This window comes from Vanacampus margaritifer, chromosome 9 (genome assembly GCF_051991255.1).
Source record: "Vanacampus margaritifer isolate UIUO_Vmar chromosome 9, RoL_Vmar_1.0, whole genome shotgun sequence".
NCBI classification, from domain to species: Eukaryota; Metazoa; Chordata; class Actinopteri; order Syngnathiformes; family Syngnathidae; genus Vanacampus; species Vanacampus margaritifer.
In genome coordinates, this window is record NC_135440.1 from 11,923,840 (window position 1) to 11,947,509 (window position 23,670).

Here is a 23,670-nt window from a genome sequence, read left to right on the forward strand (position 1 = left end):
TCATGCAAAGTATTGGATTTTCTGTTTAACTAAGAATGTAGCCGATTTAAGCAGAGGTGACCAACATCCTGGGGAGATGTTCAAGGCAAAAAAAATTGCCAAAATGTGACTTAGGCCTTTATTTTAAAGAGACAGTATGTATTATTTAGTGTCATCTAGTGGTGAACTAATAGAATGCAATTAAATGGAAGCACGTGCACTACGGTGCCTCAGAGAGACTACACTTTGCAAGGCGAGTGAGCGAGCAAGCTAGCAGGAGCAACAAGCAAGAGTGGCTAGCAAGAAATCGCTGGAGCGGTTAACAACAACTAGCAAGAGTGGCTAGCAAGAAATCGCTGGAGCGGTTAACAACAACTAGCTAGAGCGGCGAACAACAGCAGCTAGCAGGAGAAGCTAGCAAAAGCTAGTGAGAGCAAAGCAGCAGCAGCCGGAATCACGGCACTAGGCAATTACGGCAGTTTTCTTTATTTCTATAGCACATTTCATACACAAGGCAACTCAATGTGCTTTATACAAGCAAAGACACAGTCACACAACACCAACAAGCATTAACAAACAACAGTAGCTGTGGAAGTTAAGCGGACGTCAACCCATTGTGTCTGACAGTACTAATAGCTAACTATGTTTGCAAAGTTCTTCTCCTTCGGATAGCCGTAGCAGAAAGATGGCACACACAAAAAAAACGTTTTTGTGAATAAAACAAGCTTATCACAGCATCATGAGGTCTTCTTTGTGGCTGAAGTGAAATGGGAGGGTTTTGAATGTGGTCACATGACCACAAATGTGTTCTGTTGGCTAGATCCAGGAGGTGTCTCAGTCTCACATTGCTCTTCTTCCCGGCAATTCCTGTTTGGAATAATTTGAAACAAAGTGTTTTGTTTTGAACCAAAAAACTAGCTAAATTAAATGAAGGTTAACCTATGATAAGGGTATTATTACGGGTATTCTGAATTAAAAGGGAAGTAACTCAGAAATATAAACACCAGCGGCAGTGGCATGCGTTAGGTATTGCACAAGTGGTGGTGTGGGTGGGGGATGTCTCACCGCTCCAAAGTTACCTTCCCAGCACTGTTGAGATTTTATTTGTCTGAGCCTCATAGGGGTATTGCGTAAGACTCCTCTGATGTTTATGTGACTGAGAACAACATCAAGAGGTTTACATTAGGACATGTTGTTGTAATTCAGTATAAACTGCTTTGGAGGAGAAAACTGGTTAATACCAGTTAGGAAGATTACTTTTTTTTTTTTTACATGGCTATGATTGGATGGTTGAGAATAGTGTTGTGATTTTACATTCATATGATCAAGATTCACAAATACATACTATACTTAATGGAAGGTCAATGAATGGAAAAAAATGTGTCAATGGGTTTGACCCCAAACGCATTGTCTCATGCAAGGTGCACTTGGATGGGAACGCACCGTGAGAGTCTGCAGAGTCCTCAGAGGCGTGCGTCTGGTTGAGGACAGCAGGGTGCTAGGACTGTCGCTCCAATGTCTTCAAAAAAACCTAGTTACACATGTGAGATAGCAAACGGGAGATGTTCACACAGACATACACATATCATGTCAGTCAGAAATTGTCTGCCACTATGCAAACAAAGCCTTCTTGCTGTGAGACTGACGCTGAGACATAAACACAACACACATTGTGCTTACTCCACCTCCCCAAACATTCAACACAGCACAGGCCTTTTGTTTCGGTTGATTGATCAGTTACTTGGTAGACTATAAAACATTAGAAAACAAAGTCAATACAACACCCTGCTGGTTGTGGGTGTCACTGTGTCCATCACTCCAAGTCTGACAACAAAGCTGTGTAACATGAGCAAAGGCAGTCGCTGAAAGGCTTTCACTACGTGTCCCGCAGGACAGTGGATGGAGGCGCTTTTAGTGGAAATTCAAAAAGGGTTTTACTATTCATAATTTATCTTTCACTTAAGAGCCAAGCGCATGCTTTGTATAAGATACAACGCGCTCACTTGGACTATGATAGATGACATGATCTGAATTTTGAGATCAGTCCCCCCCCCCACCCCACCCAGGTATTCCGGCTTTCAAAAGCCTGCATGTTAAGGTTAAGTGAATACTATGAATTGCCAATAGGTGTGAGTGTGAACCGCAAAAGCTGAGCTGAATCGTGTGTGCTACAAGTGTGCAACAAATGAATGACACCTTGTAAGTCCCGCCTTCTGCCTCTGATTGGTTGGTTTTCCTCAGGCGTTTTAGTTTCTTGAAGAGCAGTGGTGTCCAAACTATGGCACGGGGACCATTTGTGACCCGCAATCCATTTTTAAGTGGCCCGCAATATATACTAAAAATATCTGATACTAATACATTTGTTTTATATACTGTAGAGCAAACCAAACCAAATGAACTGTTTACAATTAAAAAAGTAACATGTATCTTTATCAAGACTGTGATGAATAAAGATAATTCATTTTTATAAGCAAAAATCTACTCTGTCAAGGTCTAAATTGTGAAAATATCACATGAATGATTGTCAAGTAACTGCTTCAAAAAAAAAAAAAAAACTCAGCTTTTGTCAGATTGCTCCCGTTTTTGTTTTGAATGTAGATATGGGTTTCAGCTAATATATTTTGGTGGGTTAAGGTCCGACCACCCCAAAATATTTTGTCAAAGGGAGCAGTGTTTCCAAAACAACACTGGAAAGTATAAATATTACGGAATTGCTTGATTGACTTATTTTGGTATGCTTGAAAAGTTTACGTTTTTTTTCTCCTCTCCTCAAAGTGGCCTTGCATCCTTCGATTTCTCTATATGTGGCCCTCGGAGGAAAAAGTTTGGACACCCCTGTTGTAGAGGGACAAGATGATGCCAGAGACAGCAGATTTTTTCCCCATCAAATTTATTGCGTACAAATGTCAAGTCTTAGCAAGTGTCTCACAAAAGTGGCTTTTTTTGGGTGGGACTGTTTACACCCCTCTAAGTGTTACACAAGGTTTCACTGTATCAAACTTGTATTGAAAAATTGTGCAACTTACTTTGATATTAGTTGTGGTTTGGTAAACCCCATAGGCACAGCTGTGTAACACTAAATCGATGCATACATCCAAACTTGGCTCTGACTGCAGTGTTGAAAAATTGGCTCCTTTGCCATTTATATTTTATTATCATCTCTGTGATTGCCAGCCGAAGTATTTTGAGCATAAAAGTAATTTCCCACTAGGGGGACCATCGCAGGGTTTTTCTTTTTCTAGAGCTCCGATGTGCTGCACATGTTGCTGTATCTGGAAGAAGCAAGGCTGCGCTGAAGTTTAGGAGCATCATTATGTGCAGCCACAGTGATGAGTCAGGGCGTTGAGCCGCTGCCGGGAAAAGCAGCCGGGCCATGACGAGCCAGAGAGAGTGAGATGTTACACTGTGTTTCATGAGGGCAGCCGTACTACTGGAAATGACACAAGCCCCTGTGATGCTTTTACAATGACTGGAATTCACACGTTTGTACTCCAAAGAAGACATTACAAAAAGTATGTTGCAATTACAAAATTATTTATTCAATCAAAAATAAGGTAGACAAAATCATTGTGCAAACTTGTTTGGGAAAAACGTAAAATGTAGTTGCTTATATAAATCTCGAGCCATCATCTGAAAGAGCCTTTAATAATACAAAACTAAAGCCATAGTGATCGTTTGTTTACAAAATATACAATGCTCATGTAAAATGTGGTCTATTATGTGTCAATCAAATCATCCAGCAAATAACACATTTCAGTAAGACAATAAAAAAAAAGAACATCTCAGGGTTTTATTCTCTGGATAAAATGAATGTTTCATCTTGAAAAACATGGAACATAAAATAATCTGTGAAACCAGGAATTCACATCCCCTTTCCTATTCCAGCAAGCATTTGCACCTGCAAATGCATTCTTAAGTGTTGTCATTCAGGTTTTCATTTGAAAACTTATTCAGTATAAACATAAAATCCAAAGTCATATTAATGGCAGCAACTGACTCTTCCTAAATCAAATACAGCTACTCCAAACTGTAAACTTTTCATCAAGGTATGAAATGTAGTACCACAAATGCACTAAAACTATGTTGCATGACATGAATATTGCAAAGCCAGCACACACCTGTAATGTGATATTTGTTCATTAACTTAATTTCTTTGCCCTACAGCCAACATTTCCATAAGTACTTCTTTAACAAACGGAGAAACAAGGTCAATTTCACCTTAAGATCCTTTTTGCGAATGAAAAACAAAATGTATGCTACTTCTCTTGTACTATATACAGCATGTTTGTAGATAACATCCCTGCGGAACAATCAAGTACGTGAAGCTTTGTGTTAATCACAAATCTAAAGTTAGAAGCTAAAACAGTAGCATTAGAAGCTAAAAGGCACCAAGTGGGTCAAAACCTTTTTTTGTGTGTGTGTGTGTCTCCTCCACACTACTGAAAAAGTTGGCATTCTTTAACAGATCTGCAGAAAATACACTCTTAAGTGTATTTCAAAGTACTTCAAATCAGGATATACTTACCAACATATTGCACCACATTTGGAATGCTAACAGAAAAAAAAAATGTTTGTACATAATAACACTGAGCAACACAACACTAGAAGGCATCCAATTCTCAGTTGTGGTAAACAAAAATAAAACAAACAGCACAAAAAGAACAGGCTGTGGAAGTAGCACAAACCATGTGAAATATTCTGCTTTCATTGGCACTTATTTCTGCATAATGTTCCAGTTCAAACCCCAAAAGCTCGAGTAAAGATAGAAACTAAGTTTTTGTGTTATCCAGATGGACGCATCTCCTAGAATGCGGCCAGTGACTGAGCTGACAAATAGCTCTGGTTTTACAAATAATATACAGCAAACCTGTCACCTGCGACAGATCTGCCTCATTCAAGTCATGCGTTACAATCTCGAACATTGACTGAACATGACCAGATTTCTAAATGTCCATTCCAAAGCGCTGTGGTAAAACACAGCCAACAATAGAATTTTGGAAATGTTTTTACTTGTGATTGTACGTTTCCCCCCTATGGAAGATTGGAGAAGGATGCATGCATTGTTCCCAGTCTGCCATTCACTTGGACTGTCTTTGTGGGCACTGCAACCTGCATTAAAAAAAACAAAAAAAAAACACACCACACATAAAAACTATGACGTTTCCCCTCTTTGTATTTCTTGGCACACTACAGTAATGAGTCATCAGAGATGCGTCAAATAATAACATTTTACTTAATTTGTCCAAAATTGAAATATCAATTGATTACAAATATGTTTGTATATCTATGTATGCCAGCAACCAGGGCTGGACAAACTGAGTAATATACCATTCACAGTTGAGTTTCATGAAATAAAATGCGCACATATCCAGAACCAATGGTGTTGAAATAATGAATACAAATGACATTGACTGAAAAGAATGCAACATTCTATTCTAAAGACAGATTCTTGTCAAATTTGTAAGGCATGACTGCTGATCCCCTGCCACTGTTGTTGATTGGTCCAGTTTGCAAAAACCATTAATGAGCTGCTCCCTCTAAAGTGTGGGCCAGTTTATTCAGGTAAAATGGAGGGGATAAAATAGCAGTGCATCTGCCCCAAAAGATGTCGATGGCTAGTCTAGGCAGAACAACTAAATCCTATACAATAAACGTGTGTGTGCACAAGTTGCTTATCCATACAACAAAAAGTCATGGCTTCCTGTGAATTATGTTTGTCAGCTTTGTGTTCAATTCCACAGGTTCAAATTTCACACTAAGTACATTTTTGAGTAACTTCAAGGTATTAGAGAGGATTCTTCGGCGAAGGCGTAGCCCAACGGCTGTTTGTGGTTTTCTTAATAGTGCGCATGCGTAATACCCCCCCCCCCCTTCCTTTTTACGCAGGAAACGTAGCGTCAATAAACAAACCGTTGAGCTGCATTGACGCTGGTGTCATTATACAACTTTACATGTTTAACAAGCTTCATAAAGTATAGCTCTTACTCAAAAAGTAAACTGAAGTGACCTGTTCAGCAGTAACTTAGCAACCAAAACATCCATCTTGAGACCTCTCTGCTGCTTTAGCGCACGCCATTGCTGAAAAGACTTGCCCCACTGATCTGTATAAAGTCATTTCTGGACTATGAGGCACACTTGACTATAAGCCGCAGGTGTTTTAATGCTACCGCACCGGGTTCCCGCGACTTCCATAATGAGGGCGCAAATTGTCTCGCTCTCGTTCGGTCTCTCCTACTGTATTTGGGTTCAACTTGGTTTGTTTTGCTCTGCCTGACGCTCTTGCGTTTCCTTTAAAGTGCGCCCCCTTGTGATCTGATGGATAAGCCGCACCTTTGCATCAGCCGCAGGGTTGAATGCAAGTGAAAAAAATATAGTATATAATAATATATTATACGTATAATAATAATACAGGCTTATAGTCCAGAAATTACTGTATGTTATTGGATAGCAGCCCATACACGCCCGTGCTGGCCGTTGAGGGGCGACCATCTTACTCCTCCTATCTCGCAAGCAAACTACTGTATAAACTATAAGTATACGTACAGATTAGACATATACAGCTCATAGGCTCTTATAGTATAGGGCCGGGGCGGTCACTGTTTTTTTTTAACAAGTAAAAAAAAAAAAAAGTGGACGGTATGAATAGGATTGTATTCCGAGAAATGTTTCTTGGGAGGAGAAATATGGCGGCCTCGCGGCTTCAAAAGTCTTGGCCTATCTGCTATCCAGTAATATATTCAGATCCGTGACTCGCCCAACATGACTTTTGTTTGGCTTCGCTCTTTCAGTCCTTGTCTCCTCTTGTTCAGCAACCTCAAAAACAGTCTTTCTTTTACGGCTTGGTCGTCCTGTATCCTTCTCTGCCATTGTTTGAACATACACGCGAGGAGCTAGCTACAGTAGGAAGAAGCTACGCCGCCGCTGCTCTGGTAAACACTGTTACGTTGGAGGCCTACGCAAGCTACATACTCGGGGCACATACGCAAGAAGAGTAATTGACAAGCCAGGAGCCAATCAATAATGAAGCACCTTCGTTATTGATTGGCTAGAATCTAACATTTCGCGCCACGTCCACAGTTTATGAATAATATATATATATTTATATATTTTTGATAACCAGTCAGTTACAGCTTGATGAAGCTACTTTTAAGTGAATCAGACAACTTAATTTGTAGTAAAATCCTCTCCAATACTTTTAAAAATGAATGAATTTTCATTTTAGTACACTTTTTCATGACATTTTTGTTCAAGGTTAAAAAAAGGATTGGGAAACATTGGGACAGACAATACCAGTTTGTGTCACGATGACAAGGGCTTGCTTACAGCATTTGTGAGCGTATCCATAAAGAAACACAATACAAAAGTTGAAAACAAACTGGAACTATTTAATTTGGCTGTAATGCAAGTAAGATAGTTTCTGTAATTGCGTTCCTCTCCACAGTAATGATGGCCTACTACAAAGAATGTGGAAATAATGAATATTAAACAGCCGCTGCCCATAAAGTGAACTTTCTTTTCTTGGGTAAAAAAAAAAGAAGTTCTTAAATCAATAGTGGATGTCTGATGACTTAAATGTGAAACAATCTGCAATTCTATCTAGTCATCAAGCTGCTTGCACTGTTTTGTGAAGTTGTGGTCAAATTCTGTATTTGTGGTTCCAATTTCTTACTTTCATCTTTGAAAAGGAAGGAAGAAGTCTTTTAAGGTAAAATAATGCTGCTCTAAACTTTTGCTCGTAAGACTAATGTTAATTTAAAATTCATTATAGCCATCTTTGCTTTATGTTTGATTTCTCTTTAAGCGAATGTATTTTCTTTGCTCTGCACAGCGAACAGAGTGGACAAATGGCAAGCTCGAGTTGCCTGCTGTAATTTGATCCGTGGGGATGTGTGAGAGTATAGCACTTTCGCCATTGGCCTTTCATGAAACAGCACAAGGGATGAAAAATTCACGAGTTGCTACAAGCTTTACCGGCACAGGATCAAACATTCTTCCTCCCAGATTTCTACCTTTTTTAGCTTCTCGGCAGCAGATCCAGAGCGTATGGCCTCCATCATAGCTTCCCTGGCCAAGCCTGGGTTCATGCGGGCATTGGTACTCAGATGATCCACAGTGGTAGGCTTCGACTGGTGCAAGAGGAGGGGAGGATAAGGAGGAGGTGCGAGCATGGATGGCGGTGGAGATGTTGCAAAGAAAGGAGAAGTGCAAGTCAAAGAAATGGGTGAAGGAGAACAGGGAACGTCTCTCCTTTGGTCCTCTGAGGCTGACCGGAACCTTTCTAACTCCGCAGCAGCTCCAGATGTTGTCTATTGGAAACAAAGCAGTGTGAATATAAACAGTATGCGGAATATCAGGCACTCTCAAACGAAGCAGTTACGAACTTGGCCTTAAAAGATTATTTGATGAAGGTACAAAGTTAATGATTTAATCAACGACTGTACTAAGACTAATAATTTCTTTCTAAGAACTTCTGGGCAGTGACATCATGTACGGTGCCACTTGAGAAGTTTACCTTCCTCAGCCTTCCTGTGTTGCTTTGGGCTCTAATTGCAGCGAGAAGAGCAGACCTCTCATTCTCGTCAAAAGGAGCTTCCTTCATGCTTCTGGTACCAGATGAGGATATCTTATATCAATAGAAGAGGAACATGTAGGTAAATATGTTTTCTAGCCAACATATTATAAAAAAACAGTATTATACTTGTGCTGCTTTTTTAAGTCTTTGCACGGTAAGGATTCTTTAGGCCGATCAGAGTTTACATAAACCAATCCAATCACAAAGTGGAGCAATATGTCCACTAACTATAAATCACATGTTAATTTAACATATTCTACAGTGCAATTTAGGGGTGTTTATCTTTCCAGTAAAAGATACGGATCGATATATGTGATACGATTTAAGGACAGTACATTTTTAAAGCTTGATTCAGTAGAATTAGCACGCAATTAACTAATTTGGTCTCAAAAACGTACAAAAACGTTCTATTTTAAATATTGCCATGGTCCCAAAAACGGATTTATACATTTTTAATGTGTTTTTTTTATTTTTTATGCTAGAGCATACAGAAGGCTTTGATGCAGCCTCTGACCTGAAGAGGTCGTTTAAAAACATGATATGGATTGCAGCACATTCAAGTTTGAAGAGAAAAGACCAACAAGGCTATGTGACTATATGAGGTCTCAAAATTTAATCACTATGTCTATAAACAATGTACATTATAAATGTTACATTTTGCCATGACAATATTAACAGTTATTTGTCAGTCCAAAACACATTGCCTTTAAAAACAACAACCTGATGGTAAGTGAAGTCAAAAAAGACTCGTTAAAACAAGTAGCCTGTTTATGTTAAGTGAAATCCATAAAAATTATTTTTATTAAAAAAAAAAAAAAAAGTAAAAAAAGGTTGTCTTTATTTTATTTAAGTATTGACAGAACCGGTCAGCAATTTCATGGTAAGCAAAGTTGTCCATTTACCATTTTGATAAAATTGAATTTTTCCAATTGTTGGACTATGACATTTTTGTTTGTTTTTCCTCCAGAAAAGAGCAAGATGCAAATTGATTCAATTAACATTCTGACGTTAACACGACTGGTGGATGGAATGGAGAATGAGAATGGAGATTTGGGGCGCGAGACCGAGCTTGAGTATAGCAAATGTACTGTATTATGGACAATGGTATTAACAGAATTATGCTCTGTAAAATATGCATGGGGGGAGAAGTAAAAAAAAAAATGCTGTGCTCTGCCCGTGGTTCAACACTACAGCGAAGTAGTGTTTTTGCAGTTTAATACTAACTACAGAAGACCCATGTTTTCCCAAGATGGAGTGTTTACAATTGAAAATGGAAAAACAACACCGTGCGTTCTGTGAAGAGATGGCCATTATCATTATGTACATTGTCATAACGCAAGCTGATGACAATCTCACTCACCTTCTTGAGGCTGTCCTTGCCTCCTGCTTGGATGGCCTCCATTAGGTTACTATGCAGAGAGGTATCCTTCTCAATAGATCGACAGACCACTGGCTTAAACTTTTTAACTGGTCCAAATATGTTCACAGGTGGAGGTCCAGGTGCCTGTCTGTCTGACATAGTACGTGAAAGTTCTGGCTTTGCCGCAGCTGTTAGTTGACTGGCTGTCAGGGGTTTGGCAGTTGATTGCGGATGAGATCGGTGTGTAGCGCTGGGGCTTCGACACCGATTAACTTCTCGAATATCACGTTCCGTGATGGCCGTTTGAGTGGGAGCACTTGACTGGAAGTGTTTAATTCGGTCCGATACTGGTCCGAGTGAATAGGAGCTTTCGTTGATGGATTCAGCGCAGTTTCCTTCCTTGTTGTGTGCAATTTCTTTCTGCCTTTCTGACACATATCCTGGGTAGCTCTTTGACCTTACAGGACCTGGGTGGTGAAGACCGGCTTTATTGATCATATTATCTGCCAACGATATCTTGGAGGACTGGCGTGGATTCACTTGCATGGAGTGACCCAGTGAATGGTAGGCAACATTTGATGTAACAGGAGGGGACGGAGACGGCAAAGACATAATGTTGGGTTTTGTTGATGCCGTTGGGGTGTATCTATTGATGGCAGATGCCACATACTGGCTTGATGTACGTCTGGTTTGTTTGAGGAAGTGAGGAATATCTGAAGGGATTGTTGGTTGTGGTTGTTTCGTTCTTTCTGGTACTGAAATATCTTTACCCATTATAGCTTGTAGCTCATTTTTCATGACACTATTCATTGTGCCGATTTTTCTACCAGTTCCTTTGGGCGAGGCATTGTCTGCAGTATTCATAACTGCGTGTTGTGTTTTTAGGAGTTCTCGTCCGTCAGCGGTTAATGTCGTCCCAGCACTGCGAGTACTTTTAATGTTGTCAAAGCTCCCCTTTGCCTTGTCAGTGACACCTGTGCTGCAAGGAAGAGGACATTCTTGTCTTTCACTACAGCTCCAAAAGGCTTTGGCTTTCCCGACAAGTGGACGCTCCTCACCTCTGGAAATTCCTGATTCTGTTGCAGCAGCAGCTCTGTTGTGGTAACCAGACATTTTCATGATATTTCCTTGCTCATCAATTTTAATAGCACCAGTAGTTAACGTGGCATTTTGCGTACCACCCTGCGTGACACAAGGCTTGGGAGGAACAACAGTGAATGTTTTCATACCAAGTCGAGTGGTGGGATTGCAAGGACCTTTCCTGGGCAATGTATCTGAGCTAGAGTTATTTGGGTAAAAAACATTATTGTCTACTTTTTCTGTGGACGATGATCTCTGGCTGGTTTGGGGCAGGACAACACTGTCCTCACGTAAGCAATGAGTGCTATCCGTCATGAGATCAGATCTGAGAGTTTGTGTCGTCATGTTTTTGCTGGGTACCTCGGACTTGCAAGGTTTGACTGCAAACAGTCTTTGTGAATCCTCTTTCACATCTTCATTTTTCTTTTGCTTTGCATACCCACTTGAGCCATTTCCCTGTGTGGTCATATACTGATAAGGATTCGTATTCATAATGCATTTTTTTTTAGTGGAAGCAGCTGTGCAAGCATTATTGTTTTTGTTGCGCCACTCTTCAGCTCTCTCCGAACCTGTGATAAAATAGAACAAGACATATTTTGATTAAGTTATGACAGATCCCAGAGGAAGCTCCCACTTTTTGTCTTGTGGCATACTCACGCCCACTGCAACCAAGAGGCAATAAAGGACTACTTTTTTTTTTAATCAAATCCATAACAACAAGGTGAACATAACTTGTTTCAGGGGCTGGAAGGAATGAGTCTATTTCCAATAATTTCAATTGATAGAAAAAAAGTTTGCTTTAAAAAAAAAAAAAGTATTTGTATGAATTAATTTGGTAGACCAAGGTTCCACTTCCAGGAAATTAAGCCCTAAAAAGAAGCTGATATATACAGCAAAGATCAAACACTGCACACCTTGGATGTTAATGTCTTACCATTCGGATCTGTTAACTTCATCCCTGTGAGTACTTTTGCCTTTTTCTCTTCTATAAGAGGTTTATAGTCTTCCAGTACCGGTACTTCATCTATGGCTGTGACAGGTACATTCATGTCCACTACAGACACCGGCACACCATGAATCACTGTTGAAATGTATTATTGTGTTGTTTTTTTTAATTAATAAAATATAGTCAAATAAATACAAATATAGTTTAATAATAGTAAGACCAGAACATTTTAATGAAGTCAGACTGTTAAAAGCCACAGCAGAATTTGACAGTGTCCTGTTTCCTCACCTGAGAGGTCTTCTTCCATGTTCATCTGATGGAGCCATTTGTATTTCTCTTCAAAAGTGTTGTTTTTGTTTCCTGACTTTGCCTGGGGATTGCTTTGCCTGTGAGGAAGGTACACACACACATAAAAAAAATCTATTAGATATCGACACACATTTTGGTCAGTATTCTTACGTGCAGACGAGAGATGAGGCCCCAGGGACAACTATAAAAACTCATCCAAGCCCTTTGCTCTTAACAGCTGTGTGCTATACTATTTGGTTATTTTCATATTTCCAGAATCTTTGTGCAGTTCAGATTGCAATTACTTTAAGGGTTAAACAGACCATCCTGATTAGATACTAGCATTTCAGCCACAACAAGACAGCTAAACACAACTACAATTTGTCTTCAAAGAAAGTTGGGAACGGTTGCCTTCTCAATAACGCAGATTTAAAAAAAACGGTATCGGAACAACACTAATTACCACACACATTTCAATCCATAAAAGTGATATGGGACAGCATTCACTCTCCACAAAGGCCTTTGACGAAGAAAGAAAAAACACAACCATGCTATGCTACTTTTGAGCACAAAACTAAAAAGATCAAAAAACAAAATACCCAACAGTTTTGCTGCTACTACACCACTGTGTTTGGGTGATCAGTGTTTTTACCTGAAATTACCCATCACAGCTCATTTTTATAACTTCTGCATCATCAGGCCTTGGGAATGAGTCAGTGTTTTTTTTTTTTGTATTAATTTATTTTTAGACGAGGTTTCATGTTTCGTCAGCAGTGCTTTTGGCCATGTAAACAATTTTTGCATAGTCACTTCACTTCCTAATGTTGAGTCACAAACACTGACACAGTATTTACATTTGTTTGATGATCTGAAACATTTAAGTGGTGAAACTATGTATTAAAAAAACAAAAATAATTTGAGAAGTGGGTATGCACTATGCACCGCACTGTATTATAGCGTGTGCAGACTTATGCAACCAGATTTTCTATGTTTCCCTCTCTGAAATGTTTCATTTTTCATATGAATCCATATAAGTTATTCATATTAGTGGTGGGAAAAAAAGTTTTGATATTATCAAAGGAATGCAACCGGAATTTCTTCACTGACGTAGATTGGCAAATAGGGCCAATAGTAAAGTGTAGTAATTAATTTTTTTTTAATTAACATTAAAAGCCTACTCTGATAAAACAGATGATTAAAATTGTAAAAACTTTTATTTAATTTTATATAAATATACACTACTCACAAAAAGTTAGGGATATTTGGCTTTCTAGTGAAATTTATGGAAAATGTCAAAAGTTCACGCTACAGTAGGGCTGGGCGATATGGCCAAAAAAATAAAATCTCGATTTTTGCAGTCATTTAGGACGATTACAATTTTAATCGATTTTAATCTAATAAGCCCAACAAACATTTATTTAAAGGTTTAATTTATTCAAAAATAATTCCTGTGCAAAAATGTTCAGACAACAATAATGTATACTAATTCTAAATTAGTTTAAACATAAATTTAACATTCATAGTTTGTTCTTAAATGCCACAATTAAGTAGTTTGTAGCTATTGTAAACATGTCTTTAAAATGGCTGCTGAAACATGTGAGACATTTTGTTTGGCACACACAAGTGAAATACACTTTGTCATTATGCATGCACGTGCAGGATCATGTTTATCGATGTGGATGGCCCAATGTGTCTGTCTGAAACTCATTCGGAATGGAACATTGTGCACATCAGCTGTCCACATTCAAGTCCAAAGCGACCAGCGTACACACAATGTGGAAACTGACTGAAAAAGAGGGTGACTTAACTACAACGTCTAATATAGTGAAAATATACGCACTTGCAAAAATGTGACTATATGAAATGCTTCATCGCAAACGCTGAAAAAAAGGTTGCCTTTTGGTTGCAGTCTCAAAGCCTGCTGGAACAAAATGTGAGAAATGTGAAGTGGTCTGAATACAATTTTTGTTAAAAGACAAGCCATTGGAAGTTTTTCAAAGAAAAAAAAAACATGGACGACCACGACAGAAGCAATTACTGACAGCCACCAACCACATTAACAAATGAGTGCAGTGAGAGCGTCATGCTTGATGGCTTACCACATTGCCCAGGCCCTTTGAAAAAGAGAAACAAGGGCAGGGCTCTCACTAATTAAAACTACATTCAGCGTAATGTTAAGTTGGATTTTTTATTTTTGGGTTGTTTAGATGCTAGTTAGTCAAATTACTGTACGTGTAAGCAGTCTATGACGCAAAAGAAGTTACAGGCACTTGGTCAGATACAGGGACAGTGTAAAGATCAAGTCTGTGGATCTCACTCTGCTTCATCTATCCTTCCTTCCTTTCTTCAGTCTTTCCTTTTGGTCTCTTGAGGTCTCCCTAATTCGTTGGATTTTAGATGTTTCTGGGGTTGGTGAAAGATTCTGGTTGGTAACCCGGTGGGTGGTAGGTGATGTCTGGTCGGTGCTGGATTTCACTTTTCTTTCTTTTCTTTGATCCTTCCTCGGGTCTCCTGACAACCTCACGACTAGCTGGATTCTGAAGTATTCGGTTTAGGTGAACGGTATGGGATTTTTAAGAGGTTTTAGGTGAATTAACGAGTACACACCCGCATACAAAAAAAAAGTTAAAAAAAGAGTGAGCAATGATGATGACATGTCGAACCGGTAAGACTATCAAATGAGCAATACTCTCTAAAAAAAAGAAGAGAAAAAAAAAGTAAAGATCAAGCGTAGAGCACCAAACGTGTGCATTCTGTATCTTGGTGAATTCATTTTTTGCTTAGGTCTTGACCAGCGTAACAAAGAGTGAACAGTGTGTCTTGACAGGCTATTCATACAGTACAAAATAAACAGACAAACTCACAAACGCACTTCTTCAAATCATGACTTATTTACCCATTATTTGATCCCCAGGTGGCACATCCTTCATCGCTGTCACTTGAAATGTCTCGGATAGGCCCGGGCAGTGTTTCTCTTCTGGCACCAAAACTTGGCTCCAAAAAAAACCTCTCGTCTGGGGATGTGGGATGAATGTCAGACGGGGAGCTCACCAGGCCCGAATCCTCACCATCTACCATTCCCTCAGAAGCAGCATAACCTTGATCTGGTAGACTGCTGCCACTGCTGCTGGTTCCCAGGGACAAAGTCTCAGCAGTTTCAGCTGTTTCAGTTTCAGGGGCTTGGGCACTGGCTCCCATGCGCTTTACAGAATGGAGCCTAGCTGAAGGACAAAGAGAGATGTTACTTGCAGGATTCACCGCTTGTTAAAATGTTAGCGATTAGTATAGTAAATTCTTGAAATTAACATGCATTCCACCCCCACACAAACAAATAAAATCGAGGGAGGTACTATACTTAGAGAAACAATAAAAAATTGCCATAAGATATGAGGTCGGACTGACGAACGTCTTAGCTTGTTGATTTTGTATAAATATTGGGTGTCAAGATGGCAACAAGCATGGGTATTTTCCAAAGCAAGTCTTTTTCCCCGATACCAGTACGAGTACTTAAAACTTGAGTAGTCACCAATACCAAGCACCGATACCATTAGTACAGTACTTTTGATTAGGGATAGGCCGATTATCGGTGCAGATATTTGGCATTTTGACAAATATGGGCATCAGCCTTTTTACAAATCTGAAGGCCGATAAAGCTGGTATCTCACTGTGCGGTGAATGCTTGCGAACGTAGTGAATTTTGCATTTTCATCAAGATTTGTCAAATGTTCACAGGCAATTTTTAATTGTCGCAAAGAAATTTTGAACACGTTGAGACAATTTTTCACTGCAAAAATCTTTTGAAACTTTTGCGAACCCTGACGAAAAACCCAAATTTGCTACATTCGCATGCATTTGTCGCTCACTGAGAAATACTGTCGGTCACTTTTCAGTTATGTATTTATTTAAATTTCCACTTTGCTTTATGAAAGATGATGTTAAAACTGGGAGCTCCCTACACTTTTTATTTTAAACATTTTTTTTTTAAATTAAGAAATTGTGTTGAAATTTTGGAAAACTCTTTACAGAAGAAAAAAGAAAAGCAGTAAATCAAGAGTCCTTATAATACACGAGAGAAAAAAAACTGCTTTTGAAGGGCGTTTTGGGGGGTAGCGTATAATTTTCAAGTGTGCGTTATTCTCGAGAAACTGTGGTGAACCGCAACAGCAATAAATTCCAACATTCACTTCCAAATAAGTTTGTGAACAAAAGCCTAAGAATGGACTGGTGTCTGGAGTAAAAAAAACAAAAACAAAAAAAAAGGACATTTGTGGATTTGGAGCTGCAGCACTAAGATTGATAGTTCCTGGATGGTACTATTGGAGTTCTTGCAGTGCTGAAGGCAAAAACAAGACAGCTGTTTTAAAAGAAACACAGGATGCAGCTTCACCATCTTTCACGGGCGAACAGAGGAAGTATTTGTTATAGTTGTTTCAACATTCATTCTGACACCACAAACACACAAACCAGAAAGCACAAATACATACTTGGGCCCGGAGCACAACCAACTTGTGGCTTGATAAAACAACTTTAATGATGTTTCAGTGGATAGACTGTAAACAAACCCTTTTAATTACATTTTTTACAGTACTGTTTTCAGTTCCAGGGAATATACTATTGCTTCACATACCTCTCGTTTTTCCCAGTACAAGTTAGTCACTTCTGCAGATTTGGGAGAACCTAAGTCGGCTACTCACTGAACTGCTCAGCTAACAAAACATCGAGCCATTTACTGTCTTTTTAGGCCAGCGTGCACAAAACTGCAAGCTCAATACTTTCAATTCTTGGAAACGAGACCCTTGGTTATAAATGGTGCATATCACTGATTGTGTGCACCAGTGTGTTTATTTAGGCTGTCCGTTCATGATGTGGTGCTGAGTCACAAGGCTATCTATCTTCCCAACTCATTCCCAGCAACAGCTTAGTCATGCCGGCTACAGCCACAACCACTGCACGCACACATGCACATGCAGTTGTGCACACATTTAGTGTCACATATAGTTCGTCTGTCAACAAACATACAATAACTTACACACACTTGTCAAATTTCTTTTATGGTGACCTTGGAGACATGCTTCCATGTTTCACTTGAACTTCATGAGCTTTTCTTATGTGCTTTTGCTTATATTCAAAGCAAATTAGTTTATGTAATGCAAACAACATTTTGCCACGTTACGCATATTCTCAATGCTTATTTTATGTTTATTAATGAGAAAAGAGTTGTTTTTTTTCTGTAATACATGGTCACGGTCATATAATTCAGTAAAAAACACCGGGGGGAAAAATGATATTCATAACATGCCGATACTAGCACATTGGTTTGGGAGAGTTGACAATTATCAGTACGAAATATCACACAGTATAGTATACTGTAATTTGTCTGAAAATTAATTAATTAGCATCACTAAAGTATTTTAGTCATTAGAAAAAAAGTGTATGACAAATAAATTCATGTTGTGCCTCCACCAGCTAAAAGCAACCAATATTTGCCAGATCATCATTAAAGTCTCAGGTCTCAAAACCAATTCAGAACAATCAGCCACAGATATAATGGTTAAACAATTCATCTTAAGATATCATGTGACCAAAGTATTGGCTGAGAAGTATCACATTGCCTTGCCATAATGCCATCTTCATATCAATCAAGTTTGTAAGTGTTATTTGTACATCACGGGATTCCGGGTTGAGCTCATTTGTCATGCTATAACCTACTGACTGCATACTTTGTGCCCATTTTTTAATCAGACGAGAATTCTCACATAATCGATTGTAACAAGATCTCAAGGATCAAACTATTGTAAAAAAAAAACTAAGAAAAACAAAAAAACAAGACCCGCGCACATCCATTTGGGCCTGCAAGAGAGCAAGAATGTCACATTTGACATAACGAGAAATGTAATTGTGAACAGATAAAAGTTTCTTTAAACAATGACAAGGAGAAAGGGGTAAAAGAAAGTAAAGAAAGATGAATATGCAAAGAGGAACGGAAAACAAAGGTGGATGACGAAAGGGTCAGAGAGATTTTAAGGATCCTTGAAGCGCAGACGTACAGGACCACAGCAGTACACTACAAGAAGGGTGCAGGGTAGGGGGTAGAGAAAAGAGCAGATACACAAGAAAATGAATACGGCAGGGATGGAAATTGAGTCAGGGAAAAATCTACAGACAGAACAACAATAGGCCAGCTAAGAAATATGGGATGAAAACACTGAAAAAAGGTAAAAAAGATATCGAGTGTAACTTACAAAAATATATTTCAGAGCTTTAAGACATTTAAAATTTACTATGTTTACTAATTTTACTTTAATACATATAAGATAAGAGTGTATCACTCATTACTGAGGTAAGGGACAAGGAGCAAATTCTGTGAAAAAATAAAATTAAGCAAAAAAAAAAAAAGATTGCATATGACACCTACACTGGGAAGTGTTTTCCTCCTCCTCCATGGTGCTTTGTGAGGCACTGCTTCTTGTGGGTTCAAGTGAAGGCGAGAACATGGGAGCGGTAGATAATGTAGGGTGTTCCCAGGCTGGCGAACGACGGGGCTTGGGTGGCGCTGGGTGGTCATTTGTTTCTGGAAGGGAATGGCATGCAAGCAATATCATTGTACCAATTCAAATAAAGTGACACAAATATCTTACCTACAAACCTCTACAATGCTCAAAATAAACAAGGTCAATGGTGTGTACTCACAATGTAACACATGAATTTGTTTGAAAAACTACATGTGTGTGTATGGGTGCACGTGTGCAAATTGGCAAACCTCATTCGCAATCAATGGCCAACATTTATGGGAGTATTGTGCAGTTATAGTGTTGAGGAAGTTCATTTTGACATAAACTACATAGAGTAGTTCAAAGTTCAGTACACAAATTCTAAAACTAGAAAAAAGTGAACTACATCATTTTGTACATTTTCACCCCTTTTCAATACATATGTTGCTATGAGCTATTAGCCTCAAAACACTGGTATTTCTCCATTTTACCATTGATTCGGTCTACAATAGTAGCCAACTGCAAGTTTCACCTGAATGTTTATTTTTATTTTTATGAGCAATTAAAACAAAAGCATAAACACAATAAGAGCTAGGCACCAGGCTGAGGTTGGAATTGGGCATCACTACAGCTATGTTCCTCAAACTGAATATAGATTTATGCAACATAAATATACAGCAATGAATATTCCCCCACCCCCGATCAAAATCCAAAGGGAAAACGCTCGCATCTCTACCTAAAGTAATTTACTTTACTGTTTGTCACCACAGTAAATTTCCTGACTGAGGTAACTGTCACATACACTTTTTAGCCAAGCTTTACATTATGCAGCTGTGCAACTATTGGCAGCTGGGGTTGCCATATGAAGGCTCGTTTGCAGTGTGTTTAGTCGGGTTTTGTCCTGCCGTTCAAAAACCACCAGAATCAGGCCAAATAAACTAGGTTGAGTTGAATACATTGAGTTTTATGAACTTTCGTTCAACACTTTATGCAGTATTGTATAGTATGCCATGTGGAAAGAAACTCAAATGTTTGCTCACATATTTATGTATTTCTCACATATTTCTTTGGACATAATTGTCTCCTACGTGGGGGTTAAGTTTCAAACCTGGCCCCAAGAAGTAAAATTCACAATATGAAAATACCCTATTTAAATACTCTCGAGGCATGTTTTACAACATTTATATGAGCACTTCTTACAAATTTAAACCATCTTTCATTAAATAGGTATGACAGTGAAATTACATTTAATGTAACTACCGGTAATTGCGTTTCTCACACTACCAGCAAGATACCAACTTTGCTGGCCACTTGCAGTTAAGACATGGTGTTATACAGCATATGCTTGGGATCACGTGTAGCGTCTCACGAGAGACCGAAAACCCAGAGAATACATTTGTCGGCAGAAAACACGGGACCCGAGGTGTACAGATTTAATACCGATTTTCATGCTGTTTGTTCCATTCCAGATTAATAACTCCATTATGCATTACCTTTCTTACTTTTATCCTCTTGTTGAGCATCTCTTTGAAACTGCTTCAGACCTGATTCTACCTCACTTATACTGTATTCATCCTACCTAAATCTTCCTTGCTCCCATCTTTGAACTCCCTCATCCTCACCTACCTCGCCCTTTCCTAAGGTCTACTATATTATCTGTGCCTCTGTCCCACGTGACAGCCCTCTGCTGCAGTTTCACTCTGCTATGAAAAAAGATCTGATCAATAGAAGGGCTTGCTGTGGTTCAAGTTGTTTAGATCTGTGATGGATGTGTTTGTCTTGGCAACTGCCAGCTTTGAAGGATTATGTGAGCGGCTGCATGCTTATGGGCGAGAGAGGCAGAGAGGAAAAGTGGGATGAAAAGAAAGGATTGATAAGAGAGCGCAAGAGTTAAAGAACAATAGCGTTTCAAAAATAAGATAACCGGCTCCACTTGTTACTTGAACCATGAAACAATACTTGACCAGGTTAGAATTCTTGCAGTTTTAAAATGCTGATGCAACGTGGCAGCTCTGAGGAGCAAACATTTGCAGTTTCATTCACCTTATTCTTGCTTATGATCTACCGGTGTCAAATTTGAAAGCCTTGGACAATGTGAGTCCTGATCATATAGTAACCTTAGTGAGGATAAACCGTTTGAATGGATGGCTGTGCTCTTTGATACATTTTTTTCCCATCTGAGCTGCAGTTAAATCTGTTGCTCATAAATGGAGCCGTCAGATTTTTAACCCTTTCAGTGTTGTTGGGTTCTCTGAAGCTTTTGCTGAGCTTTGTGTTCCCTCCTCAAACAAAAGAACTCAGCTCTTGGTTCCACTCATGCTGGCGCACTATACTGGATTCGGTGGCTGCAAAGAACCTGAACGTAGGTGAGATGAAGACAAGTTGCAGGGTTTTGTTTTTTCAAAAAAAGACTACTGGCGCTGTACCCAGAGCACCGTCAAAAAGGCCAAAGGAGAACATTTGTCAACCCCTACTCAGGCTAACCATCACAATCCACGTGTACTCTATTCCCACCCACCCTCTTCCCTCAGCCTACTTGCATACGATCTTCCCCTAAAATACTGCAATAGTATTGGTCAATAGATTTTGGCCATTATCAACAGAAGTCTGCATTCTGGTGTAGTTTCCTAATATTTTAAAAAATACTGTGGTGCAACCCCTGCTTAAGAAACCTGGTCTTGATTAAGGTGTGCTGCCAAATTTTAGACCCATTTAAAAGCTGCCTTTTTTTAAATTATTAATATTGTCTGGAAAAAAAAGTACACATTTAGTTTAAATCTTTTTAAGATGAAAACAACTTAACTCATTCACTGCCAGCCATTTTCACTAAAGCAACCCCTTTGCTCCCGGCTCTTTTACTGGATTTTGATTGATTCTGCAAGGCCTACAGAATATTGTGTTCTATTACTATAAAAACATGGATATACCAAAAGAAAGATTAGAATCTCTTCTTTCATTAATTAATTCAAAATATATTTTATATTTTTTATATTTTCGTTTTGCAGCAATTAGAATTAGAATATAGCTAAGTTTCCTCATTTTTCACAAACCTGTTGAAAACACTGGGGAAAAGAGCTTGTTGCAACATGGCCCTGGCTGATCTCTTATACTCTGCTGCCACATGCTGGCATTTTTTTGTAATAACTACCACTGCTTTAAGCTACCTCTTCAGGTCAGAGGCTGCATCAAAGCCTTCTGTATGCTCTAGCATTTAAAAAAAATAAATTAAAAAACATAAATACGCTTTTGGGACCATGGCAATATTTAAAATAGAACGTGTTTATACGTTTTTGGGAGCAAATTAGTTAAAGCAGGTTTTCCAGCCAAGTTTTAAGTCAGCCCTTTTACAATTTTTTAAAGATACCCTCCTGGCTAATGACACTGGAGACTGTGTCTTGTTCTGTTGGACCTGACTGCAGCAAAGTATTCTGTTGGTTCGTTTACAGCACCAGGTGGGCAGTGGTAGAATTCTAGAATGGTTTAGAATAGACCGTATTTGGCAGGCAGGACGTTAAAGTAAATTGGAAATGACCAGATTAATCATTATTTAAAGCTAAATTTTGATAGTGACCCCACGAAATCTCCATTTTGCATCTTCAAGTTGTTAATTCCCGACTGTGCTGTGCTGTGTTCATATTTACCCATTTTGCTGTGTCTGTTGTTGTCAACGTCATCCTCTGTCCAGGATAGCCCAGTTAAAGCAGGCCCACTTTCCAGTTTACCCATCCTACTGCTAACCTTATCCAATTCCTTCAGTTTTGTGCTGGGACGATCAGTAGGGGGTTTCGTGCGCACTGATCTGCTTGCCGTTCCTGAAGTACTACTGGTGAGGGTACTATAATGGGAAGCGGTGTCATCTGTGTCAAGATCGGAGTCCGGGCTGTGGCTGAGTTCAGAGCTAGAGTCCTGAAGAACTTGGCTGCCGGCAGTGCTGCTGCTCGGAGTTGGGGAGGCACTGATTGGTACAACCGTGACAGTAGATGGAGGTTGACCCTTCATCTCCAGGGATTGTGGCTTCACTGTTGTTTTGACAGTGGTGGAAGAGATTGGACTTGACTGGGTTATTTTTGTGCGGAAGGCTGGAGAATGTTTGTCACTTGCTGGGCTATCAGGGGTGGGAGTAGAAGAAGCAGATGCACAGTTAGGATGTGGGGTGATGGAATCTGCGTCCGAAGGAGGGGCTGGAGCCTTTCTTTTCCTATGCTGGCTTTCTGAGCCAGAGCCCATCTGATGGAAAACAGTGAAAAAAGGAAAGAGAGGATAAAATAAATTGAAGTGGTACCTTAAAGTGCTGGTTGAACTTCTATTTGAAAACAACAACATTGAGATCAACTATACAGTATGTGGAATACTTTATTCCAGAGTCCAACCTGCTATAATAATAAAACCTTAGTCTAACTTATGTGTATACTATACATACAATGTTTTAAATAATTTAGAGTCCTACAAGTATAAGAAGAAGTATACCAGCTCACACTAATGTAAAAAAACACACAAAAAAAACCCCACACACACAAGTAAACAGGAATGATAGAAAATGAGTGACAGTGGTAAACATAGCTTAATTAAAACCAACCATATACATTGCGACTGTCGATCATCCCCAAATATCATGGCAATGAAAGTGAACAGCATTTGGCCAACAAATGATCAACTTCGATGACTTCTGTGGATTGTCCTCTTATGTTTCCATTGGCGCAAAAAGCCGTAAAAGGAAAAACACAGTGAATCCTTTCATGCTGGCTGTGAATCAAAATTGTTGGAACGGAAGTTGTTTGTTTTTTTCCCTCCCCTGTACTGACAATAGCAAAATATGCAGCAGACATCAGTTCACAACAATTGAATATACAGTCCACATCTACTATAATGCTCTGATGATGGAAACAGTTTATTTTGGTGCATTTGCCCTCCCAAGTGCCACTGTGCACTGTGTGTGCGCGTGCGTGCACGCAAA

The 23,670-nt window shown here is 39.2% G+C and overlaps 2 protein-coding genes across 6 annotated transcripts in view; both read right to left on the reverse strand.

Moving 5' to 3' along the window:
- Positions 1 to 1,600, reverse strand: part of LOC144057609 (growth factor receptor-bound protein 10-like) — a 75,227-nt gene extending 73,627 nt beyond the window's left edge. The window contains exon 1 of the mRNA XM_077575389.1: positions 1,423 to 1,600. The gene's annotated coding sequence lies outside the window, so the exon portion shown is untranslated. The remainder of the gene's footprint in view (positions 1 to 1,422) is intronic.
- A 1,894-nt stretch (positions 1,601 to 3,494) lies between these two features.
- The window catches only part of cobl (cordon-bleu WH2 repeat protein), a 47,206-nt gene continuing 27,030 nt past the window's right edge, over positions 3,495 to 23,670 (reverse strand). For 3 of the 5 annotated variants that reach the window (XM_077575735.1, XM_077575733.1, XM_077575734.1), the window contains 9 exons: positions 22,358 to 22,943; positions 18,641 to 18,796; positions 15,122 to 15,446; positions 12,226 to 12,323; positions 11,926 to 12,072; positions 9,912 to 11,560; positions 8,492 to 8,602; positions 7,989 to 8,285; positions 3,495 to 5,088 (listed from right to left, as the gene is read on the reverse strand). In XM_077575735.1, coding sequence (XP_077431861.1) covers positions 5,011 to 5,088; positions 7,989 to 8,285; positions 8,492 to 8,602; positions 9,912 to 11,560; positions 11,926 to 12,072; positions 12,226 to 12,323; positions 15,122 to 15,446; positions 18,641 to 18,796; positions 22,358 to 22,943 — 3,447 coding nt within the window. In that variant the 3' untranslated portion in view covers positions 3,495 to 5,010. The remainder of the gene's footprint in view (positions 5,089 to 7,988; positions 8,286 to 8,491; positions 8,603 to 9,911; positions 11,561 to 11,925; positions 12,073 to 12,225; positions 12,324 to 15,121; positions 15,447 to 18,640; positions 18,797 to 22,357; positions 22,944 to 23,670) is intronic. The other 2 variants (XM_077575736.1, XM_077575737.1) reach the window with 2 other exon arrangements.